The sequence below is a fragment of the Erythrolamprus reginae genome, chromosome 2, assembly GCF_031021105.1.
Source record: "Erythrolamprus reginae isolate rEryReg1 chromosome 2, rEryReg1.hap1, whole genome shotgun sequence".
Classification (NCBI taxonomy): domain Eukaryota; kingdom Metazoa; phylum Chordata; class Lepidosauria; order Squamata; family Dipsadidae; genus Erythrolamprus; species Erythrolamprus reginae.
Window position 1 is genome coordinate 249,483,297 of NC_091951.1, and position 26,151 is coordinate 249,509,447.

Genomic DNA, 26,151 nt, shown 5'->3' on the forward strand with positions numbered 1-26,151 from the left:
CTTGACTGTGCCATCAGCTTCGTTTCCCTGTTTGTTTATTTATATCCCAACAACACACCTTCCTTCTCCTATTTTCCCCAAAAAACCCAACCCTGTGAGGTAGATTGGGCTAAGAAAGAGTGACTGGCTCAAAGTCACCCAGCTGGCTTTCATGGTGGTAAAACAGTCTCATGGTCTCCTGCTTTCCAATCCAATGCTTTAATCACTAGGCCAGTGATGGCAAACCTTTTTTCCCCCTCAAGTGCGCTATCTCGCATGCGTGAGTGCCCACACCCAGAATTCAATGTTTGGGGAGGGCGAAAACAGTCCCCTGGAGGCCTTTGGAGGCTGGAAACGGCCTCTTTTCCAACTTCTGATGGGCCCAGTAGGTTTATGTTTTGCCTTCTCCAAGCTCCAAATGCACCCCTGGAGCTGGGGGAGGGTAAAGACGTCCTCCCGTATCCCCTGGAGGCTCTCTGGAAGCCAAAAATGCCCTCCCAGAGCCTCTGTGCAAGCCAAAAATTAGCTGGCTGGCACACACATGCAGGTTGGAGCTGAGCTAGGGCCGCACCTCGTGTGCCAGCAGATATGGCTCTGCATCCCACCTGTGACACCCGTGCCATAGGTTCGCCATCACTGCACTAGGCCAAACTGGCTCTCAATCTTAGAATGAACAATCACAGTTCAGGGTCTTTCCCATCTTGCTCTACTTTTTTGGGGAACTGACCCACCTTCTTTATTTTGAGTCTTATCTTGTAAGTTTTAAAAGTTCTTAAACGGGTCCTTCCCCTTCATCCCCCCCAGGTCCTTTAGAAATCTGAAAGAACCACTCTTTTAAGTTGTGTACTTATTAACAACAATTAAAATTATGTTAGTACTGGAGATAGTTAACTTAGTATTCTCCCCGTAGAATCAGAACTGGATGAAGCTTAATGCAACTTTGTCGGAGAACCAACATACAAGTTTTCCTATTTTATCTGTCTGAAAATCAAGACGTAACTTTCAAATCCCATTCAAGGATGAACCGATCTTTGTGGCTGCATTCCAAAGGGCTAAATGTTAGCACACTTTGCATTTCATGCACTTCCCCGCATACTTTTTAAGTTAATATATTACTAGCACCTTGTGGATTGTGCCCTAGCTGCGTCCCCACAGAACAGAGTTGGCAAAATTTTGTTTATTTGGGCCTTGGTAAAAAGAAAAAATTGTAATGAAAGAAGGAAGGGGAGATCTGCCATTTCAAGTCATCCAAGCAGCCAGTTCATCAGCAGGGTCACAAATAAACCATTGTTGGATTCTCTACACTATCTGGGTTAGTGGCTTAACAAAAATTTCTTCCTCTTACTTTGAAATCAACTATTCAGCTGATCAGTGTTAGTGAAAATATATTAGTTTGATCTACATCATATTCATTTAGAAAGAAGCAGCAGTTGCTTGGGCTGGGTTTTGATCGCCTGTGTCTGGTTCTTGGTTGTCTTAAGGCAGGGTTTCTCAACGTGGCGAACGTGGTTTTTTGGCTTTAGGAAATAGGGGATTTTTGCACTGAACAATAGCACATGGCACAGAGTAGGAGATATGAAGTGCAGACACCATGGAAAAAGATTTAATGGGTGAAAAGGAGACTGAGAAAATGAGACAAATATTAAGTCCCCCAAAAGCTAAGACGAGGAAATATGACAAAACCTATGTAGCGCTTGGCTTAAATGTGACTACGATGGGAGGCAAAGAAAGACCAGTATGTTTACTGTGTCTAAAAATGTTGGTAGCAGACAGCATGAAGCCAAATAGATTAAGGCATCATCTAAACACATTATACCCCAATCACACAGATAAGCTGCTTGATTTTTTTTCCAGTGAAAACGTGATGAATATTGCAAACAATCATCCTGGTGGAGAGTTGACGGGGGGGCGTAACAGAAAATAATTGAGAAACTTAATATCCACAATTGGGACTAGAAACACCATCACTAAGGAATGCAGTCATAAAGCAAGACATCTTGCAGTTGTGCCCGACTTGCAACATTGCTTTTTTGTTGCAGTCGTTTAGCAAACCATTCTGGTTTGGTGTGGGTGACATCATGTGACCACAATTTGTGGCTTATTGCTGGTGGTGAAGTTCGCAAATGTCAATCATCATTGGTGACCACAAGACATTGTGGCTGTAGCCAAGTTGGCAGTCGTGACACATATTTTAGTGACAGGGAACTGCAGCAGAGGGATGAAAGAGCCACTTGCAGCTCCAGAGCCGTGGGTTGCTGACCCCTAACTTAAGTGTTTCCACTGACCAATATTGTATGTACAGATAATCCTTGCTTAATTTGGACTGGCCATTGCTGTGATGCAAAACATCATATGACCGAACCGACTTATGACAGCAGTTCTAGTTGTGGTGGTTGGCAAATCATCCAGGATTAAGTACAATGTCACATGACTGCAGTTTGTGGCTTCCTGCCAGCTTCGCCCTTGCTTGTTGGAAGCTTGCTGTGATCATGTAATCACAGCAGGCTGCAACTACGGTAAACACGCATTGGTTGCCAAGTGCCGAAATCACAATCACATGACTGCAGGGACACTGCAATGGCTACAACTTCAAGGGACGATCATAAGTCTCCCTTTTCTGTGCCATTGTAACTTGGAGCAATCACGGAATGAATAGTTGTAAACGAGAACTACTTGTAACATAATCTACAGCAAGAAGACTAGCTAAAAGATTTTATGCTAGGTTAAAGCTGTAATATTTTTGTCTTCAGGTGTTGCATGAGCCTCAGCCCAATCAGACTCTGCTGAAACAAACCATGACTTAGTCTGATGCATTAGCAACTCACAGGCTATCTTAAAAGGAGATTGATATTGATGTTGACTGATATCGACTGCAATGCATTTTGGATTAATTTGAAATACATTTTCTATTCCATTTGCCATACTGCAAGCCAGTACAGCTTTGCAACCTGCCTGACAGTTCGCTCCCGATATTTCTAGTTTTCAGAGGAATGCTTAATAAAGGTATCTATTTCCAGAATTCTAGCATCGTACTCTTTATCTCCCTAGCATACGGCTAGGTAGGAGCCAAAAGCACCCAATTCACTTCTAACCTGAATCAGCAGGATTGCTGACCAGCATAACAGGACTGTTAAGGAGAAGGAATGCGAAACATTTTAAAGTGATACCTTGTTCATTTTCAGCTTGGGCTTGTGGGGGGGGGGGGGGGAGGACGACCACAAGCGTCATGAACTGGTTTTACGGTAAATGGATAATATATTTCCTGCTAATTCTCATTTGCTTTAAAAAAAAATATTCTTACTGGATTTCAGAATATAAAATGATCCATGCAGTAAGGAAAAAATAAAATCAAATAGGGCCCCAGGGGAAGAGGTTTTAGATATGTTTTATTTTAATATTAGATTTATTTCACTGTTTTATTGTTCCTATTACTGTTGTGAGCCGCCCCGAGTCTTCGGAGGGGCGGCATACAAATCTAATTAATAATAATAATAATAATAATAATAATAATAATAATAATGGGGGCTCTCAAACACTAGTCAAACTTTGTGATACCACCCCCAGTTGAGACCACAGGATCTCAATGCTTAAGGTCAGATACAGGTAAATCCTCAACTTACAACAGTTCATTTAGCAACCGTTCAAAATTACAGCACTAAAAAAGGGACTTATGCCTGTTTTTCACACTTACGACCATTGCCGCATCCCCTGGTCATGTGATCAAAGTTCAGACACTGGGCAACTGACTCATATTTATGAGGGTCATGTGATCCCCTTTTGTGACCTTCGACAAGCAAAGTCAATGGGGGAACCAGATTCACTTAACAACCGGGTTACTAACATACCACCTGTAGCGATTCACTTAACAATTGTGGCAACGAATGTCGTAAAATGGGGCAATACTCACTTAGCAACAGACATTTGGGGCTCAATTGTGGTCATAAGTTGAGGGCTGCCTGTAATGGCATGCATGAATGATGGGGTGTGCATTTAGACTAAAAATTGTGGCCATGACAAATAACCAAAGCAGATTTGGAAAGTGTGTTTACCAATTGACTTAGAGCTTCCTCATTCAGAAGAAATGACAGGAGAGAATTCAAGAAGCTTCCCTCAATTGTGGTCTGAGCCAAAACAAACAAGACATAAGCACACAAACTAAGACCTTCCTTCAGCTTTTTCCCATTTGCAAATATTGTCTTAAATGAGACAGCTAAAGGTCTGTATAAACCCTTCCATCTCTGTTATTATTACTCCAAGGTCCTTTCCAACTCTGTATAATAATAATAATAATAATAATAATAATAATAATAATAATAACAACAACAACAACAACAACAACAACAACAACAATGTAGTAGTAGTAATAATAATAATTTGACACCACTGTCTTACTTTACAGTTCAGATCATCCTCTAGAAAAATAACTTTCATTTTTTTTCTACCATCCAAGTTTTGTGGCGCCCAATTAAAATGGGTCACGTAAGGTGAAGAACAGAACAAATGAACTGCAGTACAATATGGAAGAAGAGAAAAAGGAAGCTGAAGGGCCTCCGGTATCACTTTTGTATATTAACCTCAAAAAGAATATTTAGGGTCGGAAACATCGTCTTCCCAGCCAACTTTCCCATTAAGGGTTATGAAATGTTAGCCGAGGAACATCCTGGCATCTGCCATTTGTTGCTGGCTGAACATTATGTATCTGCATCAAATATTAATTCCCTTATTAAGAAGCTTCGAGAGTACCCATTTCAAAATGATAAGGCAAAGCTGACTTTTATAGCTGTATCCTTGTCGTCTTCAGTTTGTAAGGCAAAAAGAAACACTAACAAGAACTCCTATTAACCTGCATGGGGGAAAAATGTAACCATGTGCAAGATACACTATTGCAACAATTGTGTAGAATAAGGCAAACTTAGCACTCTTGTAGCTTCTTCTTTTCTTACCCAGGACTGCAGATACCTAGATGAGGGCTGCAACACATCCTCTGATCAACATATGGGATAGGCCATTTCAGAATATGGTGCCTCCTAGACATTATTTCTTAAAGTAGGCAGCAGCTTTGTGGTCCAAAATCAAATCAGAAACTGCCTTGACCTTTGTACATTGACCTTGACCTTAGTATCCAGGAACTGAATCAGATTTTACTAAATAAACAAAAATTCGATGTTTTAATGGAAAAGCAGACCTGTAAGCCTTCTAGATCAGTATTTCACAACCTTAGCAACTTTAAAATGGAGGCGGACTCCAACTCCCAGAATTCCCCAGCCAAATGTGATGTTGTTCAAAGAAAATTCCCAGTTGCCAGGAAAGCCAACGAGGGAGGATTCGAGAACTGCTCTTCAAACCACACGGGGCTGCCAGACTTTCTCCCTTCTTAACAGAGGAGTGATTAAGGCAAGAATTCCTTATGCTACACTGTGCAACTATGACACAACAGTTGATTTCCAGAAACTCCTGACCAAGGGGGCAAACGCCATATTTTGAAACCTCTTTACATGGACTCTTACGAACCATCAAATTTCCTGAATTAAGACATTCACTTTTAAATTCAACAGCTGAATTTCCTAATGCAGAGTATGTCCATCATGCATATTTCCTGTTATTTTTTTTTCCTGGATGCTTGGCCAGATAGCAGTACCGTATTTTCCCTCATGCTGTCAGGCAAAAATCACTCTGATTCTAAGAATTTCTCTTCCACAAACGCCCTCTTCATACCACACCCGTGGTTAAAAGGAGGCATTTCCCTCTACTCATAACAATACAGAAGTTACAGGCGTTGACCATCTGTGTTGCCGCACTTGATCTGGGAAACTCCAAATTTAGCCACACTGCTAAGTTGCTCAACCGTTTGCAGAAACTCATGCAAAGGGCACTTTAACCCCTCTCTAGAAATTTACAATTATAAAAGCTTACTCCCCAAATTACAAGCCATTCTGATCAGTAAACAAGCCAGGAGAAAGGAGATGCAGCGTAATTATTAACGTGGTAACTAGGCTGATTCTTCCCAAAGATAATTTATAAGAATAATAATTTTACAGGAAGAGAAAGGAACACCCAGCAAATTTTAGCTTATTGGAAGCTTAATTTGAAGCTTTTCCCAACCCAAAGCCCTCCAGGTGAAGGCATGTGTTGTCTGATGCGTTGGATATGTTATTCCTACAATTTAGCTGCAACAGGAATTCAAAACACTCTAGTCATCACTACAACTAGGTCCACTAGTTCACCCTTCTCAAACTAGTTCTCCTAAATGTCACAGATGGCTCATCGTTTGATTTTTGGGACACATTTTAATTTTGGAGGAAGCCAGTAGGAAGATGAATGGACAAACAGGAGAGACCTATCAACATTTATCACATTCTAATCTTTCAGACTCTGTATGGCAAACATACCTGAAAGCTGATAGGAATGAGAAATGATGCTATTTTGTGTTACATGAAGAATATTAATAATAATGCGATGTAACAGAAAGGGTTAACTTGAATACTGCATCAAAATAGAGGGACACTGAAAATCTAATCCGATATGATGTCTTCTACAAATCTTGTTTCAGCATATAAATCAAATAAAATAAATTAAATAAACCAAAAAGAAGTTCTGATATAGTAGTACTTTGTGCAAATTCTCAGGATTGGCCTTCTCTAAGAAATCCATTTTTAACTGCTTTTATATATTTAATCTGACTATATAGCAAACTAAGGAAGAAATTTCCAAGAGATTTAGTTTATTCAAAATGCCAAGGAGAACAATTCATTAGTTATGAGAATAAATAATATAGTAATATTTTTCAGGAGAAAAAAAAATAAGCTAAAGATCAAGAGAATGAACCAACAGATTAAAGAAAGTAGCAAATTTTTGTTTTTGGCTGGATTCTTACTAACATTTCAATAGTATAGGACAGTGATGGCGAACTTTTTTTCCACCAGGTGCCGAAAGCACGTATGTGTGCACTATTGCACATGCTTGAGTGCCCATAACCATAATTCAATATCTGGAGAGGGCAAAAATGGCTTCCCCTGCCCCCTGGAGGCTGGAAATGGTCCATTTCCTGACTTCCACTGGGCCCAGTAGGCCCATTTTTCACCCTACCCATGATCCAGAGGTTTCGCTAGAGCTTGGGAAGAGCGGAAATGCTCTCCCTTGCCCTCCCGAAGCCGAAAACACTCTTCCAGAGCCTTCACATCAGCTGAAAATTAGCTGGCTGGTGTGCATATGTGTGCTGGAGCTAAGCTAGGGCAATGGCTCGTGTGCCAGCAGATACGGCTGCGGGTGCCACCTGTATCACACATGCCATAGGTTCGCCATCACTGGTACAGGATATATTTAGCATGTATCTTTAAATCACGATGTTTTATAGAAAGCTTAATGCAAAACCACAAACCAAAAACATCCTGCGTCTACTGTCACCTCAGGTGATCTTATAAGTTTACCCGGTTCATTAATCCTTCTCCTTCATTAGATGGAGCTATAAATGCTGGTATCACTAAAAATATTCCATAATCAATTTTGAAGAGTGCAAGACAAAATGCCTTGATCAGCCTTTCTCAACCTTATGCTCTTGGACCATGTGCTGTTTGAAAAGATAATTGAACACTCATGGACTAGCGCACTGGCAGAACACAATGCTGATGCTTGCAGGTTTTGATGTAGGATATTTCCAAATAGCACTAGAAAAATTCCTGCCAGAGATCAAGAAAGAAAGCAAAGTTGTTGACAGTAACAATACTGTGTTGGAGGCATCTGAAGCAGTAGAGCAAATTTCCCTGTGAGAAAATCAGATTGTAGAAAGTTAATCTTCTCCCATTCCCTTTCAACTCCAACTCTCACTGCCCTAATCCTTCAACATGACTACATTAGTCAGCAACCCTTACCACTTATAAAAGTATCGCATGACAATATGATTCATTCTCAAAAGCTGGCCAGGCAATCCCACAGATTAGTGAAAGAAGGAAATGAAAGCGGGTCGTAGTAAATTGCATGTCTCTGGCGGAGTAAAATTAAAACCAAAAGATGGCCACAGGACCAGATTTTAAGATTTTGGAGTAGCCAGATGGATAGGAAAAGAGACCCAACAGGAAGAATACGGGGAGAGATAAAGGGGAAAAAAAGGTTTGTTTGTTTTGGCATAGCCCTGAACAGGAATCCATCTAGGCTTCTAGGGTGTGTATTATCATAAGAAGACATGCAAAAAAAGGGCAACCAGTATGATCAAGGAAATGGATCATCTCCCTTATGAAACCAGGTTGCAACACCTTGGTCTCTTCAGCCTTGAAAGACAGCGTTTAAGGGGTGACTTGATCAAAGTGTATAAAATCATGCATGGCATAGAAAAGGTGGATAGAGAAAAATTATTTTCTCTGTCACACAATAGTAGGATGAGGGGGGCACTCCCTAAAGCTCATAGGTAAGAAGATGGGGACAAATAAAGGGAAATATTTCTTCATCCAGAGGGTCGTTGGTTTATGGAATTCACTTCCAGAAAAGGTCATGACAACTGTCAGCCTTGATAGCTCTAAGGCAGATTCATGAATGCCAAGTGCATCGGTGGTTATTGAAATGGATGTCCATGGGCCACCTCTATGTTGGTTGAAGGAGGCAGGATTCCCTTAAGTACCATTTGTTGGTGGACAGGGGAAAGGGGGGGCGGTTGCCTTCTCTTTCTGCTCAAGATCCCCATGTACAATTGGTGGGCCACTGTGTGACACAGAATGCTGGACTCGATGGGCTTTGGCCTGATTCTGCATGGCTCTTCTTATGTTCGTATGTTCTAAGACATGGCTGTCAGATTAAAAATCGAAGTAGCTCACCAATTAAAATTCAAGTCATGCTATTAAAAGAGATTTCCTAATTTGCAAAAGAACCTAGGTGTGTCATAATTATCAGGAAAGCAAACACATATAGAATATTAGTCAAGTACTGTAGTAAAAATAATCTGCTTCCTCTGATGATTCAAGTTTAATGTGGCAATCCTGTCAACCAGCAGCACCTTACATTGTTTCTTTGCTTCCACAAGAGGCTATAATTTTGCAAGAGACAACAAACTAAGTCCAAACAAGCCAGACCGATGATGTGTTATCAGGTTGATTTGGACTCTTAATGTCCACACAGATTTTCTCCTGGAAAACCTAATCCATTCCCCCAACTTAATCTTTCAGGTCTTCCAAGCCACACCCAGTTCTTTTATAATAGAGCCCATCTTCCTTGCAAGACAGGTTTATGTTAAGACAAGCAAGTGTGGGGAAATGTTTTTTTAGGACAAGGATAAGGAAACTGCAGCCCAAAGAAAGTCACTAAACTTCAACTTCAATGGACAAGGATAGCAAGAGTTGCAAGTCAGTAAGTTCTAAGCAGCCAATCAGATATAGTCAGTCAGAAAAAAAAATCAAGTGACCAATGAGCAAAGAGATCCCCTATAGATCAGTAGAGGTTCCATTTATATTTGACTATAAACAATTGCAACCTTTCTCTTGCAATTTCCCTTATCTGTCTTCCTAAAATCTGTTGCAAGAAAAGATGGTTTCAATCGGGCAATTGGGTAACAATGCACAACCTAAATGGGAAAAAAGCGGAGAAAACACACATACACAATTATGTAGCTCTGATAAGGCATTTGTACCTTTGCTTCAACACCTCTCTAACTGTCTGGTTCAGTTCTGCAACCCAACAAGACAGACACTGACTTCAAAGGATAATCAGAACTTCAGAAGAAGAAAAAACTACTGCCAGCCTGTCTTCCATTGAGGGCCTGTATACTGCATGAGTCAAAAAGAGGGCCGTGAAAATATTTACTGACCCTTCACATCCTGGACATAAATTGTTTCAACTCCTGCCCTCAAAACGTCGCTACAGAGCACTGCACACCAAGACCACTAGGCACAAGAACCATTTTTCCCCAACACCATCACTCGGCTGAACAAATAATTCCCTCACCACTGTCAAACTATTCACTAAAGCTGCATTATTATTTTTATTAGTCTCCTCATCATTCCTATCATCCATCTCCTCCCATTTATGACTGTATGTCTGTAACTTAATTGCTTGCCACATGATTGTAAGCCGCCCAGAGTCCTATTGGAGTTGGGGGGAAGAGAAATCCAATGAAATAAATAAATAAGTAAACTTTTTGCTTTTATCCTTACCATTTATATTGTTTCCTGATTGCTTATTTGTACCCTATGACAATCATTAAGTGTTGTACTTCATGATTCTTGACAAATGTATCTTTTATTTTAGGTACACTGAGAGCCTATGCACCAAAGACAAATTACTTGTGTGCCTAATCATATTTGGCCCATATATTACATATATATATATACTAAATATATAGTGTATATATATATACACTAAGAGCATGCACCAAAGACACCTTGTGTGTCCAATACGCACCTTGTGTGTCCAATCATACTTGGCCAAAAAAGAAAAATCAATTACAATTCAATTCCAATCCAATCAATGAATTTCTGAGTTCTTCCAATTTAAAGCTGCACTCCCTACATCAGAGGTTTTCAAACTTGGCAACTTTAAGACTTGTGGACTCCAATTCCCAGAATTCTCCAGCCAGCACATCTTGAGCACAGCAATTCACATTCTGGGAATTGGAGTCCACAAGTCTTAAAGTTGCCAAGTTTGGAGACCCCTGCCCCTACACCTTATCAAGGTTTAAGCTTTATTTATTTAAGGTGGGTCTTCCAACATGCTCCCAACATTGCAGTTTGAAAGAGGAAAGGGGGGAGAAAAGCGAACATCGAAAGGCCGACAACAGGGAGTCATTTCTGTCTAAACCAGCCTGGGCGTTCCCTCTCCTGCTGGCAAAAAAAGGCCAAAAGGCAACCAAGCGCAAGGGGAGGGGGGGGGCAGGAGCCAAAGCTCCCCAGGGGAAAGAGAGTCGGGGAAAGAAAGCAAAGCTCAGTCCAACAACCCAGCCAGGCCAGGGGGGGAAGAGTGAATTCCCTTCGCTTGGCGCTCAGCCAGAGGCCGATTCCACAGAAGGTGCCTCCAGGGCAAATCATTCCCGGGAAGAGGCGCGCCCTGCCCCAACCTTGTGGGAACTCTGGTAATTGCCAGCACCCTTTCCCCAAAGCCCCAGAAGGCAAGGCAAGAAACAAGGGGAGAAGAAACATAGAAACATAGAAGAATAAGACCTCATGGTCCATCTGGTCTGCCCTTATACTATTTCCTGTATTTTATCTTAGGATGGATATATGTTTATGCCAGGTATGTTTAAATTCAGTTACTGTGGATTTACCAACCACGTCTGCTGGAAGTTTGTTCCTAGCATCTACTACTCTTCTTTCAGTAAAATAATATTTTCTCACGTTGCTTCTGAGCTTTCCCTCAACTAAACTCAGACTTTGCCCAAAGAAGCAACCAAGAATGGAAGGGGGAAAATGTCATTAGACTCGCCAGAGGAACGCCTCGCCACCATAAATTGTAGGTACAATACTTCAATCACTGGGATGGTTTTTTAAATAGAAGACTAGCACCTGTCCGAAATGGTCCAAGCTCTCCTGCTGAAACCATATGGAGGGAGGTTGGACTAGAAGACCTCCCAAGCCCCTTCCAAGCTCTAGCCCGGTTAAAAAGTGCACGTGGGGCGTCGGAAGCATCGTAGCCTCCGGTCGTGGGGCGGATTATAAGCCAAAAGTGATTCCCGGGGCGGCGGGAGAAGCGCTCCCGGAGGCGCAGGGCTATCCTCGGCTCTGCGCGTTATCCAACCGGGGTCCTTCTCCCTCCCTCCCTCCCTCCGCGAGGCCTACCGTTGCATACTACGGCACCCACCCACTGTGGTCAATGAATGAAGCCGCCGCCTCCCTTACCAGGTTTCCTACTATCTTCACCATCGTGGCAATCTCGGATTCCTCTCTCGTAACGCTGATCTCTTCTTCTTCCGAATCCGCCGCCGCCGCCGCCGCCTCTTCTACTGCCGCTGCCGCCTCTTCTACTGCCGCTGCCGCCTCTTCTACTGCCGCCGCCGCCGCCTTTGCCTCTGGCGCCGCTTCTGCTGGTGGTGCTGCTGCTGGTGCCGCCGCTTCTTCTGGCGCTGCTGCTGCTGCTACTGCTTCTACTAGCGGTGGTGCTACTGGTGGCTCTGGCGGGGGTGGGGGTGGGGGTGGTGGTGGGGCGGCCGCTACCTCCTCCTTCCTCTTCTTCTTCTTCTTCCCCGCCTTCTTCTTCGCCTCCTCTTTCCTCTCCTCAATGGCTGCTGCAGGCTGACTCTTATTAGCGCCGCCTTCCTGCATCTTCTTATATGGAGTGCCGAGTCGCCAAGCCCAGGAAAACGATCTGCGCAGGCGCTGGGGCGGAGGCTACTTGCGCAGGCGTATATGTCTTTCTTCCGCTCCCCCCCCCCCCACTCCTCCCGCCTTTCCACGCTTGGCTTCAAAAAATAAAATTGTAGCTCCCGCTGTGGGGGTTAAAAGGAGTCTCGTTCTCAAACGGGACGCGTCGGTTGTCTCTTCTAGTTGTTTTTTTTGTCAGAAAAACGGGATTTGGCTTCCCTTCTTTATAAAAGGGGCGTGCATAAGCGCACCGTTGTGCCTACTGTCTTCTTTTATCAATATTTACTGTTATGCTTATACAAACTACAATCCTATACTTGTTCGACAAAATACATAAATAAATAAAATGCGAACTTTGTTCGCCCTGGTATTTAGGTTACTTTAAGGACGTAAACGGAGGAAATGGGCTTGCAAGATGGCTCAAGTTGCCAGCCTTTTGGGCCGTTTCGGCTCTTTGCTGCCGAGGGCTAAATGGTAAAACCACCTTAAACCGTATTTGGAGCTCGGCGCCTTCCAGCATTCATTTTTTCCCCTCACGAAGTCAGGGCGGGGAAGCCTGTTGCTAGGCTGAAACTTGCAGCAAGCAACTGCAGCCTTGGCGGGGAGGTGGGAGTATCCACACAAGGAGAAATGTTTTTTCTTCTTCTTTCTCTTCCCTTCCCTTCCCCCTTTTCCTCCCCACTGTTTTTCTATTTACTTTCGTATTTTACCAATAGCAATAGCATTTAGGCTTATATACCGCTGCATAGTGCTTTTACAGCCCTCTCTAAGTGGTTTACAGGGTCAGCAATCTGGGTCCTCATTTTACCCATCTCGGAAGGATGGAAGGCTTGAGTCAACCTTTTGCATCTTACTTTATTTTTAAAACTCAATAAAATGTTAAAACGACAGAAAGGCGAATTAGGGTACAAGTCGCAGGCTTTCCAGCGGTGTAAACCAAACAAAGAAGCCTGCTTATTTATAATATCTTAATAAGATGGTGGGGACTCCTGCTTGAATGAAAGGGGAGGGTTGGACTAGATGACCTACCACAGGGGTAGTCAAAGTTGGCTCTTCTATGACTTGTGGACTTCAACTCCCAGAATTCCTGAGCCAAGCATGCTAGCTCAGGAATTCTGGGAATTGAAGTCCACATGTCATAAAAGAGCCAACTTTGCCCATCCCTGACCTACAAGGTCCCTTCCAACTGTAACTTTGTTATCTGTTATCTCTATGATCAATTGTTGCTTCCGCGGTTTTGTTCTTCACCAGCCCTTTCACTTTTTAAAAGAATTTCCTAGCGTTGATCCGAGGTAACAGACGTTACTAACATAGTGCAAAAAAGGTATGTTTTAAAGATTGGGACAGGTGCAGGGGAGGGTGGGGTGGAAATGATGGCGACTTTTTATAAGTTAGGGGGAAAGGAAGAATGCCAGATGCGATTCCCCCTGTCCAGCTTATTGTAAAGTTATAGTGTTGGGATCGTTTACAATTCAAGTGAATGGATATCAATCTGCAAACCTTGTTTTTTTGATAACATTCCCCCACCCTCCCAAACGAGATTGATTAAAGGTGGAAAAAATAGCTAACTCCCCCCCCCCTTTATTTTAAAAACCCACATTTACAAATAGGAAATGCAAGTTGATCCCAGAGTGCAGTACACTTGGTGCATTACTATCCAGGTGCATTAAAACCTGGACATGAGTATAAAAGTGACCCATTTCTTTTCAAAACAAAACTCCGTAGTTGCTTGTATCTAAGGGTTAGTGCAAAACTAGTAACTGGCAATGATGGTGATAGCTGGGATGAAAGATGGAGCCATTTTAGGGACCAGCTGGCTCAATTGCCAAAGGTGGCTACAGGGAGTGCATGTCATTCAAAAGGAAAGACGTCGGTTTCAAAGGAAACATGAATTTTCACATTAGATTTCTTTATGTTTTGTATCTGTTTATTGTGATCCACCCTGAGTCCCAGGAGAAGGGTGGCATAGAAATCTGATTAGTTAGTTAGTTAGTTAGTTAGTTAGTTAGTTAGTTAGTTAGTTAGTAAGAAGAAAGAAAGAAAGAAAGAAAGAAAGAAAGAAAGAAAGAAAGAAAGAAAGGCAAACCAAATGAAATTTTTTCCTAAGGTTTAAGAGAGTGTAAGGGAAGTGGCATGTTCCAAAGGCAATAAAGTGGTGAATAAGGGTTTGAGTCTAAAAACTCTTCAAAAACTTTTTTAAAATAATACCTTCAGTTGTTTTTGTCTATCAAAAATCTAGAGGTCATAAAAATTAAGATTGTGATAGCAACTGTGTGATTGAACCTCTGCCCCCTTTTGCTCAACCCCTCCTGCTTTTTGCTATCTGGCCTGGGTACTTCCCAGTTTTAGAGTTTCCTTTAAATGGGAGGTGATTGAAATTCCACACCCAACCTACACACCATGCTCAGGTATCATGTACTGTACTTTCTTCAATTCTGGCATAGCGTGAGTTGTAAATTCAAACATTGAATAAACCATGATTTAACCATAGGGGTTTAGCATAAGGCATGAATTCAGTGTAATTATAATCAGCCTGATCCAGCATCTTAGAGGAGCACTGGATTGTAATCGGTGACATTTCTAAATAAAAGGGAAACAGGCTTTCTTAGAAACAGAGGAATAAGTATCAATGACCACAGTTGGTTTGGAATGCAAAATCCCTTTTTATCTTTAGATTTGTTTCAGAAAGTCCCACGTTACTCTAGACCAGGTCTGAGAATAGGTACTCAAAGGGGAAAGAGAAACTAGAAGTCCCACTGCATGAATAGACTTTTATTTATAATACACCGGGTTAAGATGCTTGAAAAAGTGTTGGCATGCTCCAAAAGCCAACTCGGAGGATACCCTTTTTAGTGCTATTTTGGTCCATTAAAAATGTAAGAAGAATAGGTGGAGTAGTCTTGCAGTCACTGTGGCAAGGATCATTTTATTTGTTGAGTAAACAGCTCTATCTTGCCCATTAATCAGTTCTTCAAATGTCCTTTCCACTCATTTGTATACCATATCTAGTATAAGGAAGACTCATGAATTCTTCATTGATCTGACTGAAACATTGGCGCAGTATTGGTCTGGAAATAAGAAAATGTATGAGTCTTATTGCATTCATTGGCTTGGTTGTTTTGTCTCATTAAGGCAGGGTTGTCCAACCTTAGCAACTTTAAGACTTGTGGGCTTCAACTCCCAGAATTTCATAGGCAGCATGGCTGGCTGGCTAGGAAATTCTGGGAGTTGAAGTCCACAAATCTTAAAGTTGCCAAGTTTAAGGTGTGATTTGTTATTGGAATAAACCAACTGCAGAAATTGACTTATACATATTCTAAATCCTATTCAGATTCAGTGCATTGTGTGAACCAGACAACTGCCATCATTAAGATGATCTAACACAAATATCTCTCTGGCGTCCTCATCAACATAAATGTCTGTCCCTTTCTTGGAGATTCACTTGTGAACCAGACAGGTTCTCTCAACCCAACCTACTTCATGGTTATTGTGAGAAAAGTAGGATGACTAAGTGCTGTGTCTATCCCTTGAGCTTCTGAAAGAAAAACAGGATATAAATCTAACAAATACATAATGTTGCTATATATACAACTACAATTACTAGAGAAATCTATTATATCTTCCATTCAAGTTTACCATGAGTGTGTAAACTGAAAACACAGTCAAGTAAACCTTGAAAAATGGAGTATAAGATCTTGAAAGTATTGGTGCTAATTATGGACTCCCGTGTTTACTGATTGATTGATCCATTATCAAGGTATTATTGAAGATTAGCTATATTCATTTGAGAATCTATATGAACATAATGAATATGTTACCATAGCTATCAAAGTTGATATCACCAAATGAATTATGAAAAGGATTTCCATGCAATAAACTCAACCACACATTAAGCTTAATTGTAGTTAAGTGAATCAACTACAGTTTAATTGAATTTACACAATAAAAGTTCAATTCACCATGATTCAGATTGGAAAGGAACATTTGAGATGTTCAAAACACTGTAACAGGAATAGAAAGGGATGTTTGAAAGGATACCATAGTGGAATGTCCCATTCTTCCCCTAGTGTGTGCACAATTTCTCCAGGCCATGCCATTCTAGGGCGTTGATCATTTTTAGAAGTAAAATTTTCAAGCCCGAAGCAATTGAACATGTCTCGGATATGAAACAGCTGGTGTTGGGGAGATGAATCACCCCTGCACCACTCCAAACTACTTCTGTATTGGAGGATTTATTTCCAGAAACTAGCTAAGCACTCTTGAATTTATAGGATTTATGATTGGAAACCAACAAGTTCCTTCTGGAGTGATGTGGGTTGGAAGGGGGAACAAAATGTCCCAGCCCAACTGTATTCCATTTCTGAATTTGCAAATTTACACATTTGTTGAAAGCAATAATTTAGTAGCTGATTTAATGGCTGGGAGTGATTTTGTAGTTTAGTTGGTTTGATGGTGGCTTAAGGCCATAATCTCCCGAGGGATGGCAGGCATATTGGCCTTTGAGGAAGTTCTGATGGCCACAGTCCAAAAACCAACTGAAGTGGCCCCCAGGAAAAAAAAATCTGGATTTGTTTAGTTTTGATATTTATTAAATGCAATTCAACTGAAATGCAGTAAATGTGATTACTCTCCAATAATATGTTAAATGGTTTTCTTTTTTAAAAAAATTACAGTATGAAATACCCCTATATGTGTGTCACTGTGAATGTCTGCTTAGCACAGTGTTTCCCAACCTTTTTGGAGCCGCGGCACATTTTTCATATTTTCAAAATCCTGGGGAACATTTGGGGGGGGGGCTAAAAAAAGTTTGGACAAAAAAAATCTCTCTTCCTCCCTTTCGCTCTATTTCTCTCTCCCTCCCTCTTTCTCTCTCTTCCTTCCTTTCTCTCTCAATCCCTCTTTCTTTCTCTCTTCCTTCCTTCCTCTCTTTCTGTCTCCTCCTTCCTCTCTCATCTCTCTTTCCTTCCTCTCCCTCCCTTTCTCTCTTTCCTTTCTCTCCCTTTCTGTCTATCCTTTCTATCTCTCACCCCTTCTCCCTCTTTCATTCCCTTTTTCTCCCTCCCTTTCTCTCTCATTCCTTTCTCTCCCTCTTTCCTTTCTATCTCTCTTTCTTTTTCTCCCTCCTTCATATCTTCTTTCTCTCCCCCCTTCCTCCCTCTTTCCTTTCTCCCCTCCCTTTCTCTTCCTTTTTCTCTATCCTTTCTACTTCTTACTCTTTTTTTCTCTCCCTCCTTCATTCAATTTTCTCTCCCTCCCTTTCTCTCTCTTTCCTTTCTCTCCCTCCCTTGTTCTCCCCTGGGGCTGCCTGTCCCTGCCCTGCACCACCCAACATGGACGGACAGCCCCCGGTCGTCAGTTCGTCGCCCCCCCCCCACACGGAGGGAGATCAGCCACTGGAGGGAAATCGGGCTGGCGGGGGCGGCGAATCCACCTCCCCACCCGGGTGGAGGGAGATCGGGCTGGCGAGGGCGGTGGATCCGCGTCCCCAGCCGCGCGGAGGGAAATCGGGCAGGCGGGCGGGTGGCCGCGGCTCCCTGCGCGCCCCTGGAAAAGGGTGCGCGGGGGGGCATTTTGGGGTGCGTTGGCGTGCGCAGCCTACAGGGAACGGTGCCCGGGGCCGCTGCAGCCGGCAGCCTGTTTCCGCTGCCAGTGCCCTCCCGCCGGGCCCCAAAGGACACTTGCCGCCGACGCCAGGGAAGGCGGGAAAAAGGCACGAAGAATGAAACTCTCCTTCTTCCTGCCTTCCTTCTTTGGGGCCCAGCAGGAGAGCGCCAGAAACCGCGGCATTGGGCAGGAGCCGGGAGGTCGGAGGCACCGGCAGTGCCCCGCCCAGCTGGAGCTGTCGCGGCACACCTGGCCGTGTCTTGCGGCACACTAGTGTCCCGCGGCACACCGGTTGGGAAACGCTGGCTTAGCATATTATGTATGCCAAATATTGGCCTTTCCTCCATTTTTACCCAGATTTGTGCCTGCTAGCATTTTATAACAACGTTTCATGTTTTATCCATGTGGTTAATGCAGTGCTTCTCAATTATTTTTTGTTTACGCCCTTCCCAGGAAGAAGTAAATAGTTTGCGACTCCCCGCCATATGGGCTCTCAACTCTCTGTTCTTGTAAGGTTTTCATGAAGCCACTAGGAGGGGTCATCAGTCAATATGTGCTTAGCACCATCTCTGTTTTGATGATATTCAGTCATTAATTAATTAATTAATACTTAGAAACCACTCATCTCTCTCTTCCCCTTGTTTATGCTGACCAAGTGATATTGTTAAGGTTCTTTCCCAGTGTCTGGAGGCTACTTGGGTCTGGACCAGGGGTGAAATCCAGCAGGTTCTGGAGAACCGGTAGCATAATAATAATAATAATAATAATAATAATAATAATAATAATAATAATAGATTACCTCAGGGACCGCCTTCTGCTGCACAAATCCCAGCGATTAAAACCCAGAGTTGGCAGCTGTTTGGCGGCCCCGGCCCTCTGGAACCAACTCTCCCCAGAGATTAGAATTGCCCCCACCTTCCTTGCCTTTCATAAGCTGCTTAAAACCCACCTCTGCCGCTTGCATGGGGGGATTGAGATACACTTTCCCCCTAGGCCTTTACAATTTTATGCATGGTATGTCTGTACGTATGATTGGTTTTTATATAATGGGTTTTTAACTGTTTTTAGTATTGGATTATTGTCATATACTGTTTATTACTGTTGTTAGCCACCCCGAGTCTGCGGGGAGGGGCGGCATACAAATCCAATAAATAAATAAAATAATAATAATAATAATAATAATAATAAGAATTTATTAGATTTGTATGCTGCCCCTCTCCGGAGACTCAGAGAAATTTTGAGTAGTTTGGAGAACTGGCAAATACCACCTTTGGCTAGCCCCAGAATGGGATGGGAATGGAGATTTTGTAATATCCTTCCCCCAGAAATGGGGAGGGAATGAGGATTTTGCAGTATCCTTCCCCTGCCAAGCCCACCAAGCCACACCACCCCCTCCAAGCCATGTCCATTTGGGTTTCACCACTGGTCTGGACAGACTTCTGCTTAATCCTAACAAAATTGATTGGCTGTAGATTTAAGGCCTCCTGGATCTAGGGTCCTTCTATCTTTCATTCTGGATGGGCCTATCAGCATCCTTTTGTGAAATCCATGATGATAAAGAAGTACAGTGCACAGGACCTGCAGATAATGACTGATTCATATAACATACATGACGTCATGATTTACTTGATCATGATAATCTGAACAAACTACATTGCATTAAGTCAGAAATTGTGATTACAAACTCAATCACTTCATTTACATGATAGGCTAATCCCAAACCAAGCAAATGTTCAAACACAGCCAGTATTTTTTATTTTGCAACTAGCTGGCCTAAATTGTGCAATTTTCTTAAAGGTCCAGATGGTTGCACCCTTTAGTTGTGGCTTGTTTGCTCTTTTCTTTTTTCTTTCCAAAGGAAAAAACATTAAGAGTGGGAGGAGGGGGGATTGCAGAATTCATTTTCATTGGTAATTGAGACCATCCTTCTCCAATCTGGTTATTCTCCCAATGTATTAGACTTGAATTCCCAGAATTCCTCCCAGGCTCAGCAGTTGATGAAAATTCTGGGAATTAAATACCATACATACAAAGGACACATTATTCTCAGCATTTCTTCCCCCTTAGCTATGTCACAGCAATTGAAGAGGATCTATTGTTAGTCAGAGAGTAGTGAAATTGCTTTTGAATAGTCTGTGATGTAAACTAAGAGAAAGGAAACAAGCAGGAGAGATGGGGGGAAAAGAGCAATTAGTTTTGAATAAAGAGTGAAAGGGCGATACACATTAGAATGTAAATTCATTTGGCCACTAAGAATACTGAAAACAGATTTTATTATTTTATTTATTTATTTGTTTTGTCAAGTACGTATTGGTGGTATACAAAGATATAATATTTATATACATAATACTAGTAAAAGAAAAACATTAGAACAGAAGGCACCCTGGTGCACTTATGCACGCCCCTTACTGACCTCTTGGGTATTGTGAAAGGTCAACAGTGGATAGTCTAAGGGTAAAGATTATGGGGTTAGGTGATGACACTACAGAGTCTGGTAGTGAGTTCCATGCATGAACTACTCGGTTACCAAAGTCGTATTTCCTGCAGTCGAGTTTAGAGCGGTCCACTTTAAGTTTGTATCTGTGTGTGTGCTCGTGTGTTGCTGTGGTTGAAGCTGAAGTAGCCGTTGACAGGAAGGCCGTTGTTGCAGATGATTTTATGGGCTATGCTTAGGTCGTGTTTAAGACGACATAGTTCTAAGCTTTCTAAACCTAGGATTGTAAGTCCAGTTGCGTAGGGATGAGCTGTACAGATGAGCTGTATTCAAGGATTGGTCTGGCAATTTTTTTTAAGGCACCCTTTTTAAAGGCACATTTCCCCCCTTTCAAGAATACTGTATACTAAAAGGAGGGGAAAATAATTCTCTCGGCGCATTGTAATCTACCTAGCAAACAGCTGCCAGCTCTGGGTTTTAATTGCATTACAGGTTTCATTGCAGCCAATTCCCAGAAAGGGAGGAAGGAGAAAAACTGCTGTGTAACGATGAGCAGGAAGTTTTGCAAACACACAGTCCAATCCAGTAGGGTTGTCTTACATTTCCCTCCCTCCTCTGCCTCCTCTGACTCATTGCATTATTGGCACTTCTGTCAACAACTGTCCTCATGGAAAAATATTCCACTGGAGTTATTTTGTTAAGTAGCTTCAGAAGGAATCTTATGTCGCCATTACAAAGAGGCCAAATAATTTTTTTCCCTCACAACCACCGAGTGCTGGGAATTGATGTGTGAGGTAAAAAAAGAACAGCACACACAAGTTCCTTCCTCTTTTCATCTGTTATTGTCCCGAACAAAACACAGTCTGCCTAAACTAAATTAAAGTAATATGCATTAGTGCACACATTTTAAAATGTTTCCTTGGTTGTTGTTTTTTTATCACATTGCCAAAACAACAAACTGGTATTGGCCAGTTCTAAACATCCAGAAGGAAAAGTTATACAGCATAACTCATTTTATTACGCTTTGCAGATACTGTATTGCTTTTCTACCCCCTAAGTCTCTCCAGCAGGAAAATGATTACAACTTGCTAAAAATTCAGATTAGCGTATTTTTTTAAAGCAATAAAGTATTTTTAAATTAAGATGTGTAACCTCCCCCACTCCAGGCATTATGGTATAGAAACATAGAAACATAGAAGATTGACGGCAGAAAAAGACCTCCTGGTCCATCTAGTCTGCCCTTATACTATTTCCTGTATTTTATCTTAGGATGGATATATGTTTATCCCAGGCATGTTTAAATTCAGTTACTGTGGATTTATCTACGTCTGCTGGAAGTTTGTTCCAAGGATCTACTACTCTTTCAGTAAAATAATATTTTCTCATGTTGCTTTTGATCTTTCCCCCAACTAACTTCAGATTGTGTCCCCTTGTTTTTATGTTCACTTTCCTATTAAAAACACTTCCCTCCTGAACTTTATTTAACCCTTTAACATATTTAAATGTTTCAATCATGTCCCCCCTTTTCCTTCTGTCCTCCAGACTATACAGATCGAGTTCATTAAGTCTTTCCTGATACGTTTTATGCTTAAGACCTTCCACCATTCTTGTAGCTCGTCTTTGGACCCATTCAATTTTGTCAATATCTTTTTGTAGGTGAGGTCTCCAGAACTGAACACAGTATTCCAAATGTGGTCTCACCAGCGCTCTATATAGCGGGATCACAATCTCCCTCTTCCTGCTTGTTATACCTCTAGCTATGCAGCCAAGCATCATTTTATTCTGGTGGTCTGGAATCAACCCTGCAGTATTTCCAAGGTATGTCTGTATTTTAGGTTGTTTCTGAATAAAGCAAGCAGAAAAATTGAACCTTCTCTCTCCAACATGACTATATTTATTCAGATCTTATATCCTTGCAGGCAAGCTTAGGGTTAAAATTTCAAAATACTTTGATTGATACATGTGCCCTCTTGAACTCCCAGAGAAAAGACAGGATGAAAGTCTAAGAAACAAATCAAAATATGCACACACACACACACACACACACACACACACACACACACACCTTATAAAAATGTTTGTAATTTGCAAATGCAGAGAAACATAGACTATAATCCAATCTGCATCCCGTTTTGTAAAATGTCCAAGATGACATGAGTTTTGGACCCTTATGCAGCAGAGCCTTTCACAATGCAGTCCCATTGTCATTTACAGAAGTTGTAACTCTGAGCTATGAAAATGTCCCACGTGAACATTTTTAGGAGCCTGAACTGTATGGTTCCCAGGAAATTTGACACCATAAGTCACCTGTTTAGCTAATGAATGTACATAATGTAACTTCAAAGAAATAACTATAACCCAGGTCAGGACTTTAGTTCTTTTAAAGAAAATTTGCTTGTATGTTTGCGTCGCAACTTTTTTATTCCGACAGATAACTCAAGGTGGTGAACACACACCTTCCTCCTTCTATTTTCGCCACAATAACCACTCTGTGAGGTGGATTGCACTGACATTCCAAAATGGACTCACAGTGGCTCTAGGCTTTAGTGAGGCCTAAGAACATGCATAGAGGAGGCGGCGGGGTTGTGTGCAAGTGGAAGGGACAGCGTAGGGTGGTGGTGGTCATGCGTGGGGGGGGGGGAGGAGAGGGAATGGCACGTGAACCAAAAAAGGTTCACCATCACTGGTTTATATTATGGCTGCCAATATTTTTGCTTCATTCAATTTGCAAACCAAGGCAAACAATTCTGATTAAACTAAATCCAAATTCATAACGAATGGATTAATATTAAGGGTAAGTTCCTGTCCTCCTCGATCCACAGCTCACATTAGAGAAACATCTTTCAGCTGTGGCGAGGGGGACGTTTGCCCATGTTCGCCTGGTGCACCAGTTGCGGCCCTATTTGAACCGGGACTCACTGCACACAGTCACTCATGCCCTCATCACCTCGAGATTCGACTACTGTAATGCTCTCTACCTGGGGCTAACTTTGAAGAGTGTTCGGAAACTTCAGATCATGCAGAATGCAGCTGCGAGAGCAATCATGGGCTTCCCTAGGTATGTCCATGTTACACCAACACTCCGCAGTCTGCATTGGTTACTGATCAGTTTCCGGTCACAATTCAAAGTGTTGGTTATAACCTATAAAGCCCTTCATGGCATCGGACCAGAATATCTCTGGGACCACCTTCTGCCGCATGAATCCCAGCGACCGATTAGGTCCCACAGAGTTGGCCTCCTCCGGGTCCCGTCGACTAAACCAGTGATTTTCAACCTTTTTTGAGCCGCGGCACATTTTTTACATTTACAAAACCCTGGGGCACATTGAACGGGGTGGGGATGGGGGCTAAAAAAAGTTTGGACAAAAAATTCTCTCTCTCTTCTTCCCTTTCGCTATATTTCTCTCTCCCTCTTTCTCTCCCTTCCTCTTTCTCTCTCTCTCTCCATCCCTCTTTCTTTCTCTTCCTTCCTCTCTTTTTTGCTCTCTTTCTCTCTCCCTCCCTACCTCCCTCTATGTCTTTCTCTCTCTCATTCCCTCCCTCTCTTTCTCTCTCTCTCTTGCTTTCTTTCTCTTGTTCTCTTTCTCTCTTGCTTTCTCTCTCTCTCTCTTGTTCTCTTTCTCTCTCTCTCTTTCTCTCTCTTTCTTTCTTTCTTTCTCTTTCTTTCTCTCTCTGAGCTTCGCGGCACACCTGACCATGTCTCACGGCACACTAGTGTGCCACGGCACACTGGTTGAAAAACACTGGACTAAACAATGTTGTTTGGCGGGCCCCAGGGGAAGAGCCTTCTCTGTGGTGGCCCCAACCCTCTGGAAACAGCTCCCCCCAGTGATTAGAACTGCCCCCATCCTCCTTGCCTTCCATAAACTCCTTAAAACTCACCTTTGCCGTCAGGCATGGGGGAATTGAGGCATTCCCCCCTCCCCCGGGCCTATACAATTTATGTATGGTATGTCTGTGTGTATGTCTGGTTTAATAATGGGGTTTTTAAAATGTTTTTTAAATTTATTAGATTTGTTGTGAATTGTTCTATTGTATGTTGTGAGCCGCCCTGAGTCTACAGAGGGGGGCGGCATACCAATCTAATAAATAAATAAATAAAATAAATAAATAAATCCATTCAATTAATCAAATATTCATTAATCTATTCATGTTAATCATAATTACCTAATGTTACCCTGAAGGATCTTCTCAGAAACCAAAGAAGGCCTGAACATCTGATTAAGAAAATCAAAGAAGAAAGTGAGAATTTTGGTCTTTCTGAACATCAGAAAGACCAAGCTTGTGAGCACTGCAAAGGATGGAAATATCAAAATAGAAATTGACAGTGAAGAGAGAGAATGGGTAGGGGGAAAAATCACTTTCCTAGGATCACAGATCGAAGAGATGAATGCAGCACAGAAGTAAAACTTTGCACTGCACTGGGTCACACAGCAATGATGGATGTGAACTGGATATGGAAAAGCAAGGCTGGTAATCAAATGTAAGTTAGTCTGCTCTATTGTGTTCCCTCTAGCTACCAATGGCTGTGAAAGTTGAAGCTTAAAAAAGCAAAACGGAAGAAAATTGAATCATTTGAGCTGTGCTGCTGGAGAAGGCTCCTGAATATTCCTTGGACAGCAAATGTAACCAAGAACGAGTACATGTCACTAGAAGGCAAAATCATGAAAGCGCACCTCACTTACTTTTGTGCAGAGGAATTCACTGGAGAAAGCAATTGTGTTTGGAAGAGTTAGCAGTAGAAGGAAGCCAGGCCATCACAGAATACAGTGTTGGACATCATTGAAGCTGACACCAGCCGGAGCATAGAACAACTTGAAGAAATAGTGCAAGATCGGAAGATGTGGAGAGACCACTTGATCCAAAGAATCTTCGGCTGCCTTTAAGTTGACCAAGGATTGATTCCTCCATTAGAAAAGAAAAAGTGAAACACATCATGCCTTTTGGAGGAGTTTGTGGGATAGGGTTAATATACCTTATCCTTCTGTTCTTGGTCAAGTGAGTATTATTATTATTATTATTATTATTATTATTATTATTATTATTATTAATAATAATAATAATTATTATTTTCTTGAATGCTGCAGAGTGTAAAAAAAAGCACAATGGGCAAAATGGAAGTCTGTTATTATTAATTATATTTGTATGCTGCCCCTCTCCGAAGACTTGTATATACTTGTGATGGTGAACCTATGGCATGTGTGCCACAGGTGTCATACGGAGCCATATCGGAGGGCACGAAAGGTGTTGCCCTATGTCAGCTCCAGCAAGCATGTGCATGCAAGCCACCTGATTTTTGACCTTGTGAAGGTGATTTTGACTTCTGGAGACTTCAGAGAAGCTTGGAAAATGGACTTCCGGTTTGCCTGTTGTGTTGTTTTTCACATTCCGGGGCTTCAGGAAGTTTCCCTTCTGACCATTAAAAGTTATGTGTGGTTTGATTGTTAAAATCGATTGTTTGTGTAATATTGGTTGTTTTTTAAGATAATGGGTTTTAGTCATAGTTTTTAATTATTAGATTTGTATCAATATTGTTTGTATTGTTGTTGTGAGCTGCCCCGAGTCTCCGGAGAGGGGCAGCAAACAAGTCTAATAAATTATTATTATTATTATTATTATTATTATTATTATTATTATATTATTATTATTATTATTATTACTATTACCATTACCATCATCATCATCATCATTATTATTGTTATTGTTATTTTCTTGAAAGTTCCAGAGTGAAAAAAAAGCACAATGGACAAACCGGAAATTCGTTTTTCTGAACTTCCGGTTTGCCTGTTTGGCAAATTTTTCATCATCCTATGTTTCAGGGAGGCCTGTGTGCATGCACGGAGACCAAGGGGGGTTGTG

The 26,151-nt window shown here is 41.9% G+C and overlaps 1 protein-coding gene and 1 long non-coding RNA gene across 2 annotated transcripts in view; one reads left to right on the forward strand and one right to left on the reverse strand.

Annotated features, from left to right (window-relative positions):
* LOC139162263 (thioredoxin domain-containing protein 2-like) overlaps positions 1-12,240 on the reverse strand; it is a 31,244-nt gene extending 19,004 nt beyond the window's left edge. The window contains exon 1 of the mRNA XM_070742443.1: positions 11,793-12,240. Within this exon, the coding sequence (XP_070598544.1) occupies positions 11,793-12,215 (423 nt within the window). The 5' untranslated portion in view covers positions 12,216-12,240. The remainder of the gene's footprint in view (positions 1-11,792) is intronic.
* A 1,188-nt stretch (positions 12,241-13,428) lies between these two features.
* LOC139162266 (uncharacterized) overlaps positions 13,429-26,151 on the forward strand; it is a 60,721-nt gene continuing 47,998 nt past the window's right edge. The window contains exons 1-2 of the long non-coding RNA XR_011558287.1: positions 13,429-13,578; positions 21,949-22,110. This is a non-coding gene — a long non-coding RNA (uncharacterized lncRNA). The remainder of the gene's footprint in view (positions 13,579-21,948; positions 22,111-26,151) is intronic.